The following is a 19,960-nucleotide window of genomic DNA, read 5'->3' on the forward strand; positions in this document are numbered from 1 at the left end:
AGCGTCTGAGCACTGTTGCTCTTTGAAGGGATTGAACTGTGTTTGGTGGCTTAAGGTGTGGGCCAGAGAAGCAGGAAGGCCTGTGCAAGAAGAGAATCCACAGAGCAAGTGGCCCTCCCTCAGAGAATCTGTTTTTTCTTTATATATATATATATATGTTTGTTTGTTTGTTTGTTTGTTTATGCCGGGTCTTGGTTGCCATACTCGAATCTTCAGTCTCCATTGCGATGTGGAGGATCTTTAATTGCAGCATGTGAACTCTTAGCTGTGGCCTGTGCAGTCTAGTTCCCTGACCAGGGATTGAACCCAAGCCCCCTGCATTGGGAGCATGGCGTTTTAGCCACTGGACAACCAGGGAACTCCCATTAGAATCTGTTATTTCTTGAAGACTCTTGTATCTGAGCCTCGCCGGCTTGTTTTCTGGACAGCTGAAGCATTGTCCTTCTTGGGAAGAGCCCCCAGATCGTCAGGCTGGCCCTTTCACGTCATGGTGGCTGGCTAACTCACTAACTCACTGTCTTCGACACCTTCCTTCAGTGGCAAAGCCCCAGAGCCCCCGGGGTCACCATTACTGCCCTGGTCCCCGTGGGGAATCTGAGCCAGTGTGGCTGATCAGATCCATGCTTTCCACGTGACACATGTGGAACATGGGTTCTGACTTAGACAGAAACAGCACAGGTCATGTGCTTGCTACCATAGTGGAGGCATTTCCTCAGAGCAACACCCTCTCCCCTCTGGGGTCTAGAAACGTGAGGTATGGGAGAAGTAGGGGCAGATGGAGGCAGACTGGAAGCTGTGGAAGCAGAAAGCTCTGGATGAAAACCCTAGTTGTCCCAGTTATGAGGTATATGATTTGGAGCCACATCCTAAACTCTTTAAGCCTCGGTTTTCTCATTTGTAAAATGGATTGGTGCCTGACAGAGTTTTCATGAGAACTGAAGGAGACCATTAATATAAAGACCTCGTCTGTCTCCTGGCGCATGGTGGGTATTCAGGGAGTGGCCGTCCCAGGGAGCAGAGCACAGGACATCCGGGTCACACGGCTGAGCCACTGCACAATGATGTTATAAAGATGCTGGAGATGCAGGAAAGCTGCCAAATCACGGCAGCCAAGTGGCTGCTTCTGTATCTGCACACTAAGCTATCTAGGATGGCGTGTGGGAATCACAGATGCTACATGGGAGAGGTGAATCCTGGGCAAAGGCTGGGGGTACGATCCATGCCTTGTCCACTGGGGCTAGGATTGCGCAGTGCAAGCATGGAATAGCAGAGGAGGCTAAAGGCAGACACAGGTGGCCGGAGACTCCTGGCAGAATCTCAGTTATATGTCAGAGCAGCAGCCAAGACCATGAATGACAGCCGCATAGGGAAACCTCATCTCACCAATCGCTTCAACCTTATTCCTTATCCTATCTTTTAGATTAAAAATAGTTGTTGATTGTTTTAAGGTTCCCCTTCTTTGAAAATGTCTGATTCATTTTCTAGTTAACCTAAAATCAAGTCAACCGGAAAAAATGGGGGCAGAAAATTACACAAATAGCCCATCAATATCTAAGAATGCCTTGGAAGATAAAGGCTGGCTACTTAGACATTCCTTTTGAAAACTATGTGTAATGGTTATATTATAGCAAGTATATTTGTGGTTTGGTTTGGTAAGGTTCGAAGTTCCCATTTCTGTGCTTTTACCAGCTATAGTGACTGGTACCAAGAAGGACACTCTTGCAAATCAGCTTTAGGACACACACATGATGTCATTTCACATGTGAAGTAACAGGTCAGGAAAGGTTATTTGCTCATGGTCACAGGTTGAGAGAGTGGTGGAGTCTTGTTGTATACTTTGGCTGCCTGGTGTACTTTCATAAGAGAATTCTCTGCCAACCCATCGCTCCTGACTTCCTAGGCCACAGGGGGTCAGATGCCCATATAAACTTACAACTAGCACCACCTGGGAAGCCCTGTTTTTACCAAATAAATAAAAATAAACAGAAAAATAAAATACAGTTTAAAAATAAGATGGATCTGTTTCCAGTGGGTTTGCTATCCTTCTGTAAAGCAGGCTGTCCTTTCCTTGAGGTCAGCTTCGGCGTGGAGAGGGGCCATTCTGAAGGCGATGGGTGGAACTCCCCCTGGTCGTGGCCACAGTCTTCCCAGTAGCCCAAATCAGAGGGGGTCTCAGAGCACAATGGGCAGCCACGCCACCGTCGCTTGGCCTCGACAAGTAGAGCAGAAGCCTAAACGATGCCGTATCACCTGCCGAGAGCAGCTGTGCGCTTCTCCTGTGCCCTGACATCTTGTTACTGACCCAAGAGTGAGTTCTGGAAGAAGACTCTGATAACATCCAGAAAGATAATGACCTTTTGCTGCCTGACACTACCAAACCGCCGTCAGACGAGACCAGTTCCAACCAGAGATTAAAATACGAACCAGCGTCTCCCAATGTCATGCCCCAGAACGTCCAAGTCTCAGTTGAAAATCAGTCATCAGACCAAGAATAAGGAAGACCTTGAAGATAGTTGATAGATACCAACACTGAGATGACAGAGATGTTAGAATTATTTGATGATTTTAAAGCAGCCATCATAAAATGCAGCAAAGAAATCAAAGTTGTAAAGAAGAGCAAATGAAAATTGTGAACTGAATATATATATACAACAGTCATATATATATATAATAGTCATACATAGGTATACAGCTAAGAACTAGGTGTTCAGGAAAATTGAAAGTGATGGAAAAGCAGATGGAGGGGATCTTTATCTAGCTAGTATCTTCTATGTGACAAAACCAGTAATGCTAAATGCTTTATTATGATATAATATAAATATATACATGTTTATTACTTAATCCTTACAAAACCCTGAGAGAGACGGATAATATTCCCTTTCTACAGATGCAGAAACTGAGGGTTGGCAAAATGAAATGACCTGTCCAGGTTGTTTCGACTAACATGGCAAGTATTTGAGGATGGCTTTACAGAAGCAGCAAGACTTTAACTACAAAACCTGTAAGAGACCCGGTCACACTGTGCTGTGCCAGTGAGGGAGCATGGGAATGTGGTCCAGTTCCCGAGAGTGAAGAGCATCTGGTGGAAGCAGGATAAGTTTCCTTGGTGCAAGTAGAAAATGCAGATTGTGCATGGATAGTGCATGATGAAACTATTATAGTTATGGGAACTCAATATACTGAGTACTGCTAAAGGATTCAAGTTCACAGTCGGTCATTTTCCCTTAACCTGAGAAGCAGGTGGGTGATTCCAGGCTTTGGGGAAGAAGAATGATCAGGGGAAAAAAGAAAAAAAAAGAGTACTCAGGACTTCCCTGGTGGCTCAGTGGTAAAGAATCAGCCTGTCAGTGCAGGAGACATGGGTTCAGTCCCCAATCCAAAATATCCCACATGACGCAGAGCAACTAAGCCCTTGTGCTTCAACTACTGAGCCCACGCGCCCTAGAGCCCGTGTTCCACAGCAAGAGAAGCCACCGCAACGAGAAGCCCGCGCACTGCAACTAGAGAGCAGTCCCTGCTTGCTACTACTAGAGAAAAGCCCCTGCAGCAACGGAGACCCAGCACAGCCAAAAGTAAAAGTGTTTTAAAAGATACTCAAGGAAGGTAACTTTGGGCAGCAAGAATCTATGTGTGTTACTTGCTCAGTCATGTCTCATTCTTTGCGACCCCATGGACTCTAGCCAGCCAGGCTCCTCTGTCCATGGGATTCCCCAGGCAAGAATATGGGAGTGGGTTGCCATTCCTTTCTCCATGGGATCTTCCCAACTCAGGGATCGAACCTGGGTCTCCTGCATTGCAGGCAGATTCTTTACCATCTGAGCCTCTAGCCCTGCAAAAATCTAGAGAACATAATGAAAGTCTGAATTAAAGGGGCTACAGAGGAGAGTGCAGGGAGTTCTCATGCCAGATTCCAGGATAAAAATGAACAGAGCAGAGAAAGCCTGGATGGCTTTCCATGAGTGATGAAGACGGAAGACAAAAATGAACCGACCTTTCCTTTGATGAGACATGTTTGAAGTGTGTCTGGGGGACGTACGCTGACACCCCGTTTTATTTAACATTTTCAACAACCATCTGGAGCAGGTGGCTCACTGAAATGAGGCAACACATTCTGATATTGTTTCACAGACACACACACCTGCGCACACCCATCAGGATGAAGGTTTCGCACACCTCACAGAGGGGACTCGTAAGAGAAGGTGTCTCTGTGCCTGTTCCCATTTGTCTCTGTCTAGCTGCCATCACCTCCCAGGTGGAGTCCAGCAATGCCTTGGATGAAAGGCCAATGTGTTGATGTTTAGACCCTCTTCTTTAAGGAGAGTGCTCTTTAAAACGGTTTTAAGTGAGAAATACTGAGCATCAGAGAATAAAGAGCAGTCCAACTGGATAGAAGTGGCAAGTGCGTCCAGGTACCCACGCCTGATTTCACATCCTGTCAGGTCAGCCCCTGACTTTATGTGTAAATGGACAGGTTTGCGTTGAAACTTCCCGAATAGGAGTTCCTTAGAAGCCTTTAGAGGCCTTGATGATGGCATTTTGGGGATAAACAGTTGACAAGTTCCTGCTTTCCTGCCTTTTGCAGCTTACACTGTGGCCGTCACATAATCACCTCACTCCATCCTCTCATCCACATTCTAGAACAGACAGACGCAGGCCTTGGAGATAATCCCCTGCTGGCCATCCTTGTTCTTACACTGTGGCCTTCACATAATTACCTCACTCCATCCTCTCATCCACATTCTAGAACAGACAGACGCAGGCCTTGGAGATAATCCCCTGCTGGCCATCCTTGTTCTTTTGTTCTTTTTAAATGTATTTTTTTTTTCCCGAAGATTTCTTGATGTGGGCCAAAGTCTTTATTTAATTTGTTGCAATATTGCTTCTGTTTTGTATTTAGTTTTTTAGAGCATGAGGCATGTGGTATCTTAGCTTCCCAACCACAGATCGAACCTGCACCCCCTGCATTGGAAGGTGAGGTCTTAACCACTAGACCACCTGGGGATGTCCTGGGCCATCATTGTTTAAAACAGCTCTGGGAGTCAGGAAACCCTACATTCCTGCTAAAGTAAGGTGATAAAGAGGCACCCATCCATCATACCAGCTGCTTCTGGTATGACCAGGCCCCATCCATTTCCCTTGACCGATGGCACAGGAGAACTTAAGCAGTTACAAGACTTGGGATCGCTGGTTACAAATACTTTCTTTTTTCCCCATCCCGGACACTTGGCTTGTACTGAGGATTTTTGTTGGAGGTTTGGCTTTCCTGGTGACTCAGTGGTTTCAGAATCCACCTGCCAATGCAGGAGATGCAGGTTTGATCCCTGGGTTGGGAAGATCCCCTGGGAAATCCCATGGACAGAGGAGCCTGGCGGGCTACAGTCCATGGGGTCACAAAAGAGTCGGACATGACTTATCGACTAAAACAACAACAACAGAAGCCCCTCACAGAGAAGCTGAAGGAGTGGAGGATGGTTTTAAGGCAGGCCCTGGTGATTTGCCTTCTAAACTGCACTAGGGAAGTGGGCTGGGTGGTGGCCTGCAGTGAGATCTCCAGCCTGCTATTCAAATTCTCCCCCACATACCCTACCACTGGATGCTCATTTAGTTTTATTCTTTCAGGACTGATGTTCTGTCTTTCCATTAAGCCTATCAGCTACACCTGTTGTCGTTCATTCACTAAGTCATGTCTGACTCTTTGGAACCCCAAGGACTGCAGTACATCAGGCTTCCCTGTTCTTCACTATCTCTTGGAGCTTCCTCAAACTCATGTCGATGGAGTTGATGATGCCATCCAACCATATCATCCTCTGTCATCCTTTCTCCTCCTACCCTCAATCCCAGCATCAGGGTCTTTTCAAATGAGTCAGTTCTTCACATCAGGTGGCCAAAGTATTGGAGCTTCAGCTTCAGCATCAGTCCTTCTAATGAATATTCAGGGTTGATTTCCTTTAGGATTGACTGGTTTGATCTCCTTGCTGTCCAAGGGACCCTCAAGAGTCTTCTCCAACACCACAGTTCAAAAGCACCTTCTTTATGGTTCAACTCTTACATCTGTACATGACTACTGGAAAATCCATAGCTTGACTATATGGACCTTTGTCGGTAAAGTGCTGCTGCTGCTAAGTCGCTTCAGTCGTGTCTGACTCTGTGCGACCCCACAGACAGCAGCCCACCAGGCTCCCCTGTCCCTGGGATTCTCCAGGAGTGGGTTGCCATTTCCTTCTCCAATGCATGAAAGTGAAAAGTGAAAGTAAAGTTGCTGAGTCTTGTCCGACTCTTAGCGACCCCATGGACTGCGGCCCACCAGGCTCCTCTGTCCATGGGATTTTCCAGGCAAGAGTGCTGGAGTGAGGTGCCATTGCCTTCTCCGTCGGTAAAGTGATGTCTCTGCTTTTAATACGATGTCTAGATTTGTCTTAGCTTTCTTTCCAAGGAGAAAGCATCTTTTAATTTCATGGCTACAGACACTGTCCACATTGATTTCTGGAGCCCAAGAAAATAAAATCTGTCACTCTTTCCCCTTTTTCCCCTTCTATTTGCCATGAAGTGATGGGGCTGGATGCCATGATCTTAATTTTTTGAATGTTGTTTTAAGCCAGCTTTTTTCAATATCCTCTTTCACCTTCATCAAGAGGCTCTTTAGTTCTACACCTGTCAACTCTTTGTATAATTATAAAATTGTCCTCAGATAACTAAAGTAAGAAGGTAGAAGTGAAGCTGAAGATCCCCAGTGGATGGAAAGTTGAATTAAATTTTTTGTTTCAGTTACCTATTGCTGTGTAATATACATCTCTAAAACTTAAGTGTCATGAAATAAAAGTTGTTTATTCTTTGAAATTCTCTGGATAGGCAACCTGGGTTCTAGCATAATTCTTGAGCTAGCCTTCAGTACCATAACTGCAATCCAAGTTTAATAGGACTGAGGGGTCTGAGATGGCCTCGCTCACGTGTCTAGCTGTGGGTCTGGCTCTTCCCCCATGTGACCGCTCATCCTCTGACAAGCTGGGCCTCTGAACAGCAAGGGGTCTCAGGGTCCCAGCAGAGTGAGAGTAGAAGTTGAAAGCCTTCTTGAAACCCATGCTCTGAAACTCACACAGCGTCACTTTCTCCACATTCTATTGGTCAAAGCAAGTCACAAGGCAGCCCAGATTTAAGGGCTCTATTCTCAAGGAGGAAAAGGCTCTATCATGGAGCCCAAGCAAGAAATGGGCTAATTAATGGACATTTCAAGTTGGGATAAGGAACTTTACACAAACAGAGAACAGTTTGAGGTCATCTGGTGCTGGGAACAGCGACGGGGATATGGGAAGAGGCAGGCAAACCTGCAGAGAGTCTCAGGAAGAGCTGGGGTGCTACTGTAAGTGCGCTGGGTACCTTGAAACTTGGGCATCTGTTCTATGATTAATACCAACACCATAGAAAATAACGTTTGTTTAGAAGACTATGAAGCTTAGTCACTGCCCGTCCTAGGCCATTCTGCTCTCCCAGCTGGAATGAGAAAAATGCAAGGAGAGTCAGAGAGAGAGAAAAAACTAATCTACTGCAACCAGGTAGGGGTGGAAAGCAAAAATCAACATTATAAACCCCACCCCCAATACACATATTCACATATCCACATACTGTCCCTCCATTATGGAGTGCTTCCTCTTTCTTTAAAGTAGATATTTCCAATCCTCCTCACCCGATACTTCAATGCATCTTCCGTTTTTTTTTTTTTAACGTTTATTTTGTTGCAGTTGAACTCTTAGTTGTGGTTTATGGGATCTAGTTGGCCACTGGACCACTGAGGAAGTCCCAGATTTTATGTTCTTATTTTTAGACCAATACTTCCCCTGCTTTTGGCCTGTCCTTTTAAAAAATTTCTGCAAGAATTTATAACTTGTTCATATTCTCTTATATTTAAGGGCACTTCTCCATTGATGTTTTTCCGAAAACTGGTGAATACTCTTTACAAAGAGATGAATGGACTCGAGGTACTCTGTCCAGCACCATTGGCTCACTGGCAGGACAGAGTGGGGGAAAAGAGGTTACAATATGTATCATTTTATACTTATAGAAGTATTGGAGAAGGCAATGGCACCCCACTCCAGTACTCTTGCCTGGAAAATACCATGGATGGAGGAGCCTGGTGGGCTGCAGTCCATGGGGTTGCTAAGAGTTGGAGACGACTGAGCGATTTCACTTTCACTTTTCACTTTCATGCATTGCAGAAGGAAATGGCAACCCACTCCAGTGTTCTTGCCTGGAGAATCCCAGGGATGGGGGAGCCTGGTGGGCTGCCGTCTAGGGGGTCGCACAGAGTCAGACACAACTGAAGCGACTTAGCAGCAGCAGCAGCAGTAATAAGAAAATGCTGCTGTTACTGTTGTTTAGTTGCTAAATTGTGTCTGACTCTTTTGTGACCCCATGGATTATAGCCTGCCAACCTCCTCTGTTCATGGGATTCCCGAGACAAGAATATTGGAGTGGGTTGCCATATCCTTCTCCAGGGTATCTTCCCAAACCAGGGATGGAACCAATGTCTCCTGCATCTTGGGCTGATTTACCACTGAGCCATCAGGAAAGCCCAAGAAAATGCTGTAACTGTGTACTAATCAATGCTATATTAGCTACTGCTTACGTTATATGAAGAATTGTATTTGTAAAAAGTGTCTAAAACCACACCGTAGCGCCACAATGTTGGAGCCTGTCTCTGCAGTATGCACCTCTACTCTAGAGCACAGAATGTCCCCAACACAGCTGGGGACTACAGTACACACTTTGTAAGTGGAAGAATGATCATTATCATTACCATCCCTCCCAGAGGTAGGAGGCTACCTGGGATCAGAGTCAAACAGGAATGCTGCTTCATCCTTCCATCTGGACCCTTGTCATTTTGGGTTTGTGTTGCAGTCTGTGACAAATGGAGAAAGAAAGGAGGAGGGCTATTTTGCGTTCGTGCTCAGGCGCTAAGTCATATCTGATTCTATGTGACTCAATGGACTGTAGCTTGCCAGGCTCCTCTGTCCATGGGATTTTTCAGGCAAGAATACTGGAGTGGGTTGCTATTTCCTCCTCAAGGGGATCTTCCCAACCTAGAGATCAAACCTGTGTCTCCTGTGTCTCTTGCATTGAGAACCCACTAAGCCATCGGGGAAGTGTCAGTACGGGTTCTTTGAAATACATCAACAAGCTAAATGACACACCCACCTGCACCATGACACTTCTGAGGCCAACCATCAAAGACCAAAAAGTGGGTGGGAGACCAATTCCTAGAAATCCCTACCCCCTTCCCCTGTAATAGTTGGAATAACCCTTCCACTTATTAGCCTATGAAATTACCTAGTCCGTAAAAACTAACCACACCCTATTTCCCAGTCCTCTAGCCTTCTGAGATGGCCCACACTCTGTGGAGTGCATTTCTCTCTAAATAAATCCACTTCTTGGCTTCCTTAGTGGTGCTAGTATTAAGAATTCGCCTGTAATGCAGGAAATACAGGTTCCATCCCTGGGTCTGGAAGATCCCCTAGAGAAGGAAATGGCAACCTACTCCAGTATTCTTGCTTGGAGAATCCCATGGACAGAGAAGCCTGGTGGGCTATAGTCCATGGGGTTGCAAAGAATTGGACATGACTAAGCATACACATACCCACACCTATCCAAAAAAGAAAGAAAGAAAAGAAATCTGCCTCTTATAATTTCTACCTCTGGATCCTTATTCTGTGATCGGCAACAGACAAACCAAACCCATATTCTCTTCCATGCAATACTCATTTGAATAATTGAATAATTGAATTTTCCCTTGTAGAATTGTAGAATATACTACAGAATTGGTTGAGTTTCATAATGCTAACCAAAAGGAAAATTTGTCTCCAGTAATGATACTACAATGTGTGGAAGCTTTAGGGACTTGTACACCATCTCATGGTTTTGAACTGTGTGGGTAGATACAGAGTTGACAGATTAGTCAGGGATTTGTCAAGAGTATTAATTACAAACTTTGAAATCTTGGTCAGTGAAAGTTCATCATAGTGCACCTTGTGAATGTGATCAAAGTCTTTTCAGTACTGATTTGATGATGCTTAACCACAGTGTGTAAAGAATGAAGGTTTTCATTAGAAAATACTGATGTAATAGAGCAAATTTTAAGGGAAGATGGATTGTTAGACTATTAAAATTGATGTTCTTTCCCCACCTACTCCCCATCCCTCCTTGGGGAGCCCACTCTCATTGTCTCTGAACACCTAAAGTGGCATTTTGAACTGTTGCAAAGAACTGTTGTCTTAACAGCATTAGTGTAACTCAGCGATGACCGCCACCATGAGGGCAAAGGTGGGGTTGGTGTAAGTGATGTTTTAAAAACCATAAAAATAAACCATAAAAACCTGGGGGCTAACTGTAATTTAGTGAGCGAAAGAAATTTATGGCTGGCTGAAAACTTGAAAAATGGAGGAGGAAATTGTGTAGCTAGTAAGTGGGAAAGGAAAGGAGTTCTTCTGCCCTGCCCTTGTCAAGGTTTAGGAAAACAATCTATTATGTTTAAGAGCTTTTTTTTTTTTTTTTTTTTCCTGGCACCTAAACCATGGGAAATGAAATAAAAATACACTCAGTGCAGCTCCTTCAAAATCACTGGCCTGCATTTCCCTTTCTCTTCTGCAGGAAAAGCTTATCTGTGCCTTCCAACTTTTGTCAGGACACAGGGGTGTCAGTGGGGTTCCTTTGTGTTATATTTCCTGCGCAGGTATATTTCCTGCACAGCAGCGGGGGTGGGAGGTGCACAAAGGTACCAGTGCATGGCCTTGGTCCCCCAGCCCCCCTGTGCAGATGTTTCAGGAACTGCGGTGTCTGCCAGCCAGGGGTGGGAAGTGCTGGTCATTGTGGAATAGCGGGAAGTCTCCACTGGTTCACCTTTTTCTGATGCTCTTGCTCTTCAGTTGCCTCTGTGTGCCAGAGGGTGGCACCCCAGTCACTCCAGAGGTAGAGTGGAGGGAAAGGGAAAGAAACGGAGGAGAGATGGGGGAAGGGGAGTGGAGGCTGGAAAGGGGGATTTTCCAGGTGTTGGTCTCCGCCCCCCCACCCCGCCCCCCGCTAATTTGTAGCCCACACCCACACCTTCGCGGAATAAGCTTGTTTCTGCCAGACTAAGTGTCAAGAGCTAGGAATTCCTAAGATGAAGAAGGCTTGTGACGGTGACCAACAGCCTCTTACCCTCATGGGGCCCAGGAAATCGGAAGGGAAACTAGTGTCAGCGACCGCTGGTGTGCCGGTGCTTGCGGGTGGGCGTGAAGCGGCTGGCACCAAAGCGCTATGCGGAGTGAGCCAGCATCTGACCCGTTCGCCTGTGTTGTCTTTTGCAGTTGCTCCATTTGTGCAACTCAGTGAAGGATGATGCCCTAAGGGTGATCTCTGCCTTTAACATCTCACACGCCTCCCTCCACGCGCCGATCGCTGGATTCGCCAATCCGAACGCCGCCTGGGTTTTGTACCCAGCACCACAGCATTCCCTGGCCGGGGAAAGAGCGCGGTCTCCGCGACCCAAGCTGGGAGCCAAGTTGTAAGCGGGTGGGGCGGCCAGGGTGGTGGCCCGCCCGCAGCTGCCAGAATGCTTCTCAGACGCCTGGAGCTGGGGCCCGAGGCCGGCTGGCACGCGCTGCTCCGCGGCCCCCAGGGATTTCGGTCATGGAATGGGGTTCCCGCTGAGGCTGGCCAGGCCACTTGGCTGTTGGGAGGCGGCAGCCCCATTTCCGATCCGGAACGCGGCCTTTTATCCTCCCCAAGTAACCCCGACTCGCCGGGCCGTGCCCTCTGCCGCCTAGGGCACTACACCGAGTGGGCTTTAATTTGGGCGCGCTCCAGATCCGGTTGCCATCCAAAGTCTCCCGCTGCTAGTGGTGATTCAGGTTCCCAGTGATTTGGGAAGACTGTGGTGCTGGATGAAAAATAAACGTCTAAAAATGAAACACCCGTAGGCAAAGGTTCAATTCAGCAAGTGACGCTTTTCCAGCCCCCAACCCCGGGGTGGGGTGGAGGGGGGGGACCTGCGAGGAAACACACGAGCAAGGAGAGGGGAGTGTGAACCTGGAGTCTTGCTCTGGGCAAAGCATGAACCCGGGCGTGTCCCTCCAGGCTGGCAGCTTCCGGACCGACCGCCAGACGAAGCTAGGAAACATTTTCACCAAATTAAAGTGTAATGTGTTCTTGAGAAGAGCACAGACAGAGATACAGTTTCGTAATGAAATTAAGCGTCCGGAAGGTTCCCGCAGCTTGCAGAGCACCGGGAGGTGAGCTAGGCGATCCACTGCAGTTAAGTTGGTTTCGGGACTTGGAGAGACACGCCTGTGGTTCCAGCGAGGGCCATAGATGTCGCCCGACTTCACTCTTGCTTTCAGTCTATGCCCTCCGTTTTCCCTCTCCACATCTCGCGGAGGCAGAAGGGCACGCCGCTCTGCTTCTGTCCGCAAGAGCAACATCTAGGACGGGAGCCAAGACCTCGCACCTACCCGCCCTCCCCTAGGCTGCGGCTCTGCGGGAGAGGGCGTGAAGGGTACGCCGTCACCCGACGCCAGGCGCTTGGTCGAAGCTCCTCAGCACAGTCTGGGTTGCGCGAACTGCCACCTCCAAGCTGACCGCCTGCTTGTGGCCCAAATAAGAGCATGTAGCCGGCTGCTTTCTCCGACTCCTTTTTTTTTTTTTTTTTAAGTGTTCACAGGGTCACCAGAGCAGACGACGCGGGGGCGGCGGAGCTGCACAGAAGCAAAAAACAACCATCAGGGGTTCTTCTGTGTGGTTCTTTTCCGGTCCCTGTCTTCATCGTCCAACCCCACGGAGAGCGCGGAGCACTCGGGCGCGCGGCGGGTTTGGGGCTCCTCGAGGGCACGGAAGGTTGGTCTCTTTTCCCCCCGAGTGCCGCGATAGGAGGTTAAGGCGCAGAGTTTGCCTGCGGCCGCCACCTGTAGCCACTGATGGCAGTTCCAAGCTGCAGACACCCGCGCGCGTCCTTTCCCTCCTGCAGCGAAATCCCGGGGTGGAGCCCGGCGCGCGTCCTCCAGCCCCTCGGCCTCCTTCACCTCGCTCAGGACTCGCGGGAGGTTGCGCTGAGAAAACAAACCTTGGGCTCTGCTGTTAATGTTCCGCATTTGCTTATAAAACATAAAAACTGACCAAGGTGGCCAGACGGCGGGATCATTCCTCGCTGATTTGCTTCTCTGCACCGAGGCACTCTTCTGGGGTTCGGGTTAGGGAGGCCTCTAAATTGAGTCTGTAATCCGTCTAGCCTCATTTCTCCCGCGGCAGGATGTTCCATCTCCTAACCGATTTGCTCTCCACTACTCCGGCTGCGGGAGTCTCAAAACTAGGGGAGCCCAGGGAAGGGCAGAGGTAGGGATGCAGGATGCGTATTGAAAGGGCCGTAGGCGTGCGGACCACGGCGTTCACAGACTTTGGTCTTCCGGGGAAGGAGTGGAGTGGGGCTTCGGACTCTAAGGATAAGCGGACGGGGACCCGCAGGGAGGAGGGGTGGGGGTATATTGCGCTCTCCCTGCTGCTCTCTACGAACCCTCCGAGGCCCTCGGCGCTGCCTTCTCTGACCTTAACACGCCAGGGGACCATTCCTGGACGGTTCTCTGAGAGCCCAACAATTCTCGAGGACCCAACCAAGTGGAGGCACCATCCTATCTCCCATCTGGAGGCCACGATTCTTCCCAGTCCTTTTTTCTTAAAAGGATTTTAAAAGATTTTTTCATTTCCCTATTTCACCTGCTCAGCGTTCACTCCCAGTCTCGCAGCGGGGCTGCGGAAAAACGCATCCGGGGATCGCCCTGGGTCCTTTTCTCATCTCCCCATTACAGGCTTTACCTCTTACCAGGGGAGATTTGGCGCGGGAGAAAAGCTGGATACAGCTTGGGGTGGCTTTAGAGAGGCCGCCTAAGAGTACCGCCTTAGGCGAGAGAGAGGAAGATGAGCAGTCGGCAGATGGGGGTCCAGCGCGGAGCCCCTCATCTGGAAGGGAGAACTAAAGGGACAACCCTCTCACCCTTAGACCTGCGCGTTCCCGAGGACCCACCCAGTCTCGGCGCCTGCCCCAGGACGGCTCAGAAGGGAAACTCCCGAGGCAGAGCCAAGGCTCAGGGGCGCCTCTTGAGGCTTTCCGCGGGCGGCAGAGGCCGGTGCTGGCTCAATGTGTGCCCGGAGCGCCCCCTCTGTTCCACTCGCACGCCTTGGCCACCAGTGAATTGCGGGGGGTGTGGGGAGGAGAGAGTGCACTTTGGGATGGGGGATGGGGGTGCGCAGAGCAGTCCGTAGCCCAAGTCTCTGGGGTAAACACGCCCGGCAGGGGCAGGGCTGGCGGCGCGCGCAGCGGGGAAGTTGGCGGGGACGCCCCCTCCTTTACCTGTCCGAGCCTGCACGCGCTGGCGGCCTCAGCGCCGCGGAGGCGGGGCTTGCCAGCCCGCGCGCCGGGCGGGACTTAGCGGGGGCGGAGCCCACGGTGATTGGGCCCGGACCTGGGGCCGCCAGCCTGAGCTGGGCAGCAGAGGCGCGCAGGTTTCACTTCGCTCCGCGCAGCCGCCAGGTCTCGGTCTTGCAGGAGCGCTCTGTCCTACTTCGCCGTCGCCGCCGCTGTCCTCGGATTCTCGCAACCGCCCTGCGCGCCCTGCCCTCTGCGGCCAGCACCGTTTCAGACTGCTTGGGTTCGCCTCGCTCTCGCCGCCGCCGCCGCCGCCGCAGCCGGTGCCACCGCCTCGGTGCCGTTCCCGTGGCCCTCGTCCCCCCAATGTCTGACCCTAATTCACGAACTGAGAAACGCAAGGTAAATACTTTCGAGTCCCGGGGAGCAGGCCGGGTACGGATGGAAGATTGGCGCGGGACCCAGGTCGGCGCCACCTCCAGCCCGCTTCCCGCGCACGTGCGGTTAGAGGCGCGCGTCCTCGTCCCGCGTGTTGTCCGGTGGGAGGCGGTCACCCGTGCGGGTCAAGTTCGTGCCGCAGGCAGGGGAGGGGTCGTCCGCACTGAGGCTGCGAGCACTTAACGGCTCGGGCGGGGATGCGGCGCACCGGGATGGTGAAGCCTCTCCTGGCCGACTGGGGGAGGCAGCGCGTGCGCCACGCGCTGGCTGGGGACCTGGGGGCAGCCGCGCGGGACCAGGCTGAGCGCCCGCCCGTAAAATCTCGCCCGCCCCCCAGGTCCGACGGGCCCTGAGTAGCGGCCGCGAGATGCCATCCGGTCTCGCATCTCGGCTTTTTTGCGGGGCGCAGGCCCGTTGTGAAGGATTTATGGAACAGCGACGGTGATTAAACTGACGGGACTCGGCTTTTCTTTTTACTCATTCAGGCCGAAGTTTGGGGCTGCTGCTGCGTTCGTTCTCTCTCTGGGACGTGTCTGGGGACACTGCTCCGTCTGCGGGCGCTCTGCGGACGATGCCAGACGCAAGATCCACAAACAGCAAAAGACAAGAGGGCCTCCTCCGACCGCCGGGGGCACGCGGTGGACGAGCCGGTGGCTGTAGAACCGGCCCGGTCCGTGGGTCCCGACCCTCTTAGCGATTCGGGTGTGCTCAAGCGCCGCTCGATCCACTCGCAGTGCTGGCTGGCTGGCTGGCTGTACCGTGCCCTCGGGGGCCTGTTACTCGGGGTTGGCGCAGGTAGTGGAATGCCCGCTGGACCCCGGCGATGCCGCCATCGGCGGTGGTCGCGGTTGTGCGCGTCGGTGGCCATTTGGTGCGTGTCCCGTGGCGCATGGGGAGAAAGAGGGAGGAAGTCGGGGGAGGATGGGGGCTTCGGCTGGGGAGAGGGTGGCCTTTAGGGTGCCCACCCCAGCGGGCCTGGACTGGGGTCGGCGGCCGGGGCTGGAGTCTGGGGCCGGCCCTGCGGGTCCTGTTTTGTCTCCAGGTGACCGGCTCTTGGGGGCGGCGGGAGCTGCAGAGGCGGGCGCGGCGCCAGGACTGACGGAGGGGCGGGGCAGGGTTGGCTGGGCAGCCCCGGGCCCAGAAGCCCCGGAAACCTCCGCCGCCGCTCCCGCCGCAGTCAGGGCCCGAGCCGCGTTCGGAGGCGAGTTTGTCAACAATCGCCTCGCCTTCGGCGGCCTATTGGGCAGGCGCCGCCCCCGCCGCCGCCACCGATTGGCTGCGGCTCCGAGCGACCGCGCGAGGGCCAATTGGGAGCGCGGGCACCCGGCGCCGGCGGCGCGGGGAGGTCGGCGGTGCCGGCGGCGGCGGGCGCAGTGCGCGAGGGGAGGAGCGGGAGGAGGCGGAGGATGTTCCCGGCTGCTGCGGCCGGGGCAGCGCGGGCCACAGGCGAGGCGCGCGGAGCCCTCGGCTGCCCGGCGGAGCGCGGCGGCGGCGGGCGGACGGCGATTTGCAGGCTCTGCGCTGCCCGGGGAGCTCAGAGCGCGAGTCTCGGGCTTTGTTTCCCGCGCCGCCTTCGTGTGGACTGTCGGGGGGTTCCAGGTCGGCGAAAGGCGCGGGCTGGGCGCCGCGGGGCCCGGGCTCGGACGCGACTCGGAAGGGAAGGGGCGGACATAAATTTCGGCCTGATTGCCTTAGGAAGGGAGGGTTTTGGAGGTGCGGGAGCCGCGCGCCCTGATGCCGCTCAGCGTGCGGAGTTACTTGTGGATTTGGCTGGGGTCGCCAGGAGCCGGCTTGGGGGACCTTGCTCCCATTCGGAGGTGTGCACTCAACAGCGCGGGTGTACCTCGGAGAAGTTCTGTCGGGTTCGGTGTGGCGAGCTGCCCGCGCCCCCGCCCGCCCCTCACCGCGGGAGGAGGGGCGCGCGGACCAGGAGCGGGAGGGACTGCGGGCGGGCGGAGAGCCGGGGCCGAGCCGAGCCGCGCTGAGTTACAAACTCTATTGTGACGCACTTACTACGACTGACGGCCCTTGCCAAACCTTCCCCAGACTTGCTGTCCTCAGCACTTTCGGCAGAACAATGGGGCCGGAGTGGGGAACGCGGCCAGCCGCCTGCAATCGCTGCATCTGCGCCCGCTCCTGGGCTCCAGTGTTGTATCTGATCCGGGGAAATCAGAGCCCGCGGGGAGTTTCTGACTTATTCTAGTGGGCCCTGGGCAAAGAACACTTGTCAATAGATCTCAAACAAGCAGCCTCTTCTAAAACGTGTGTGTGTGTGTGTGTGTGTGTTACAGCACCGGTTCCAGGAGTAATTGACATTGTTGCTGTTTTGTTTGGTGGCAGGAAGTTTAGTCTCTCTCCCCACTTCACCCCCCCAAAAAATAATACCTTTATTTTTAAGGTTATTTCTATTATTTTGGAAGATCTTATGGAGAACTTCTCTATTAGTAATGACTTTAACAATGTTGAAGTATTGGGTGTTAATTCTAAGAATTTGTCATGAAGAGGTGAAAGCTTGCCCATTTAGGTATTCGTTGTAGTTGTTCCTTTGCTTAAGATAACCCTAGTTTTAATTTTCCTTGCAGAAAAAAAGACCAAATGGCAAAGCAACCTTCCGATGTAAGTTCTGAGTGTGACAGAGAAGGTGGACAATTGCAGCCTGCCGAGAGGCCTCCTCAGCTCAGACCGGGGGCCCCCACCTCTTTACAGACAGAGCGGCAAGGTAATCCTGAAGGAGAAGGGGACCGCTGCCCCCAAGGCAGCCCACAGGGCCCGCTGGCCCCACCGGCCAGCCCTGGCCCTTTCGCTACCAGATCCCCGCTCTTCATCTTCGTGAGAAGATCCTCCTTGCTGTCTCGATCCTCCAGTGGGTATTTCTCTTTTGACACAGACAGGAGCCCGGCACCCATGAGTTGTGACAAATCCACACAGACCCCAAGCCCTCCTTGCCAGGCCTTCAACCATTATCTCAGTGCAATGGGTAAGCAATACCGGGGAGGCGACTGTGCATGCGTGGGTGCTTAAGTATCAGTGTGGAGCATTTAGAGCAGCCCCCTGTTTAGACTCCTTTTACTGATTTGTTCATGTTCTGTTGGGAATGGAGCACATGTCAAGTAAAACATCCAACCAACATTTTAAAAAGCGTGTTGCTAAGTTTCGTGGCAGCAGTGAGTTGTCCATGCAACAGCCTGTTGGGCAGTATGTATCATACCCCACGGTGCCTTCGTAAAGTGTCTTAACTGCTGCATGCTGTCCTCACCGTTAAGATGTACTCATTAATGACATGCCGTTTGAAAGGGACTCCACAATCAGTTATGGCAGATAGCGTGATAACCTAACCAGAACTGGAGAAAGAGATGAGAGAAGTTAATCATTTAAAAAATGATATTTTTATAAAGATGAACTAGTTCATATCTGCCTTCCCACCATAGAACCATGAAAATAGTTTGTTTTCTACTTAGATTTCTCTTTAGACTTCTTTTGTTTTCTAGGAGTTAGGGGTTTGGACATAGTACTAACAGGATTAGATTGTGGAATTTTATTTCAGGGGTTAAAGGCAGTTCTAGAGTCTGAAGGAGGAGTGGCAAGCATGATGCCCAGAAAAGTCGGGCAGTCCCTTTGGTAAGGGCCCTGACAGAGGGAAGGAGCACGCGCCAGCTTGAGCATTTGCCCTTGTCCATATGGGTGTCCCCAAGTGTAGCTGTGAGGCTGTGTGGCCTCTAGCTGGTAGGTTTTCCTATGTGAAGGGGCTTCCCTGGTGGCTCAGATGGTCAAGAATCTGCCTGCAGTGCAGGAGATCCAGGTTTGATACCTGGGTGAGGAAGATCCCGTGGAGTTTTTCCTCCAGGCCAGATAGTCTGAGAATGCAGAGCTTGATGTCTGTAATCTGATTATTAAACAGTGTAACACATTTAGAATTTTGAAAGCACAGTACAAGCCACATAAAAACATCTGTGGGCTTGATTTGACCAGTTCAGCTTCCAGCGTGTGACTGAGTATATGCAGTTCTAGCCACCCTAATCAGCGGGTTGGTTCAAATCACTGTTCTTCAGTAGTGGAAAAGGTTCTTATCTTGATTAGGATTCACCGGAATCTCACTTATCGTTTATCCAGATTAGCTCTCCTGTATTGAGATATAAGTAAGTTGGCAGCATTAAGGATTAAGAAATCCAGCATAGGTTCTGTTTAAAACATAGGTGACACCATGTCAAAAGCTAATTAAAATGAAATCAGGGTAGACATGTGACTGCTGGACCGCAGTGACAAATCCTAGTTTTGCAAATACCACAGAGGTCTGTCTATAAAATCTTCAGTAGGATAAGCCGTGCAGGTCTGGCCCCATGTTGCAAAATTAGAAAGAACCCAGAAGTTGGACACACCTGGGAAGTGACAGACACATGACAGAAACACCGGCAGCTGTACATGTTGGCTGCTCATCTCCTGCCAAATGCTGAGAGTTGCTTTATTAGGACCCCTTCCTTTTGAAAGGAACTGGAAGTTTTACTATTACTGTAGTTATTGCTATTCCCAAGTTCATTTCAGCCTTAGGTCTTGGTGTTTGCATCTGTTTTTCTGCCCTTGAAAATGCTCTTGACTGTAGGAGCATTTATAGGTACACACTGAGTTACTAAATGAGTGAATGGGCTTTTACAGTACATGTTTAAACGAAAATGTGAAAAGTGTTAGTTGCTCAGTCGTGTCTGACTCTTGGTGACCCCATGGACTGTAGCCCTGCCAGGCTCCTCTTTCTATGGAGTTCTCCAGGCAAGAATACTGGAGTGAGAGCCTTTCCCTTCTCTAGGGGATCTTCCCAACCCAGGATAGAACCCAGGTTTCCTGCATTGTAGGCAGATCCTTTCCCATCTGAGCCACCAGGAAAGCTTGTGGATGTTTAAAAACCCCATGCTTTTTTTTTTTTTCTGAAGGATCCTTCAGAAGCTATTATAGTTTCCCCCTGCAGACCTTTGTATCAGTTTCTGCAGGTAACTTAGTGCATAGAAATAGTTTCTCATTGCCTGGAATATTCCTCCTTCAACCAGGAATAGTGGGTGTGGTAGTTTTGTGTTTTTGTTTAAGTAGAGATGGACATGAGTGCTTTTTCTGGTGATGTTTAGTAAGCTAATTATAAGGTAAGCACCGTTA

At 51.0% G+C, this 19,960-nt stretch overlaps 2 protein-coding genes across 10 annotated transcripts in view; both read left to right on the top strand.

The window, feature by feature from the left end:
* ACOXL (acyl-CoA oxidase like) overlaps positions 1 to 11,939 on the top strand; it is a 328,413-nt gene extending 316,474 nt beyond the window's left edge. The window contains exon 19 of the mRNA XM_086328295.1: positions 11,337 to 11,939. Coding sequence (XP_086184421.1) covers positions 11,337 to 11,537 — 201 coding nt within the window. The 3' untranslated portion in view covers positions 11,538 to 11,939. The remainder of the gene's footprint in view (positions 1 to 11,336) is intronic.
* A 674-nt stretch (positions 11,940 to 12,613) lies between these two features.
* Positions 12,614 to 19,960, top strand: part of BCL2L11 (BCL2 like 11) — a 51,001-nt gene continuing 43,654 nt past the window's right edge. Inside the window, exons 1-3 of one of the 9 annotated variants that reach the window (XR_015137438.1) lie at positions 14,236 to 14,785; positions 15,307 to 15,692; positions 17,404 to 17,540. Coding sequence is in view for 8 of the 9 variants with exons in the window: in XM_086328308.1 (XP_086184434.1) it covers positions 14,255 to 14,785; positions 15,307 to 15,491; positions 17,404 to 17,798 (1,111 nt within the window). In the remaining variant the exon portion in view is untranslated. Of the gene's footprint in view, positions 12,862 to 14,235; positions 14,786 to 15,306; positions 15,693 to 16,199; positions 16,421 to 17,403; positions 17,799 to 19,960 lie in introns of those variants that run through there. The other 8 variants (XM_086328308.1, XM_086328305.1, XM_086328306.1 and 5 more) reach the window with 8 other exon arrangements.

The sequence above is a fragment of the Bos grunniens genome, chromosome 11, assembly GCF_055505025.1.
Source record: "Bos grunniens cultivar Pamir isolate PY7600 chromosome 11, Bosgru_T2T1.0, whole genome shotgun sequence".
NCBI lineage: Eukaryota > Metazoa > Chordata > Mammalia > Artiodactyla > Bovidae > Bos > Bos grunniens.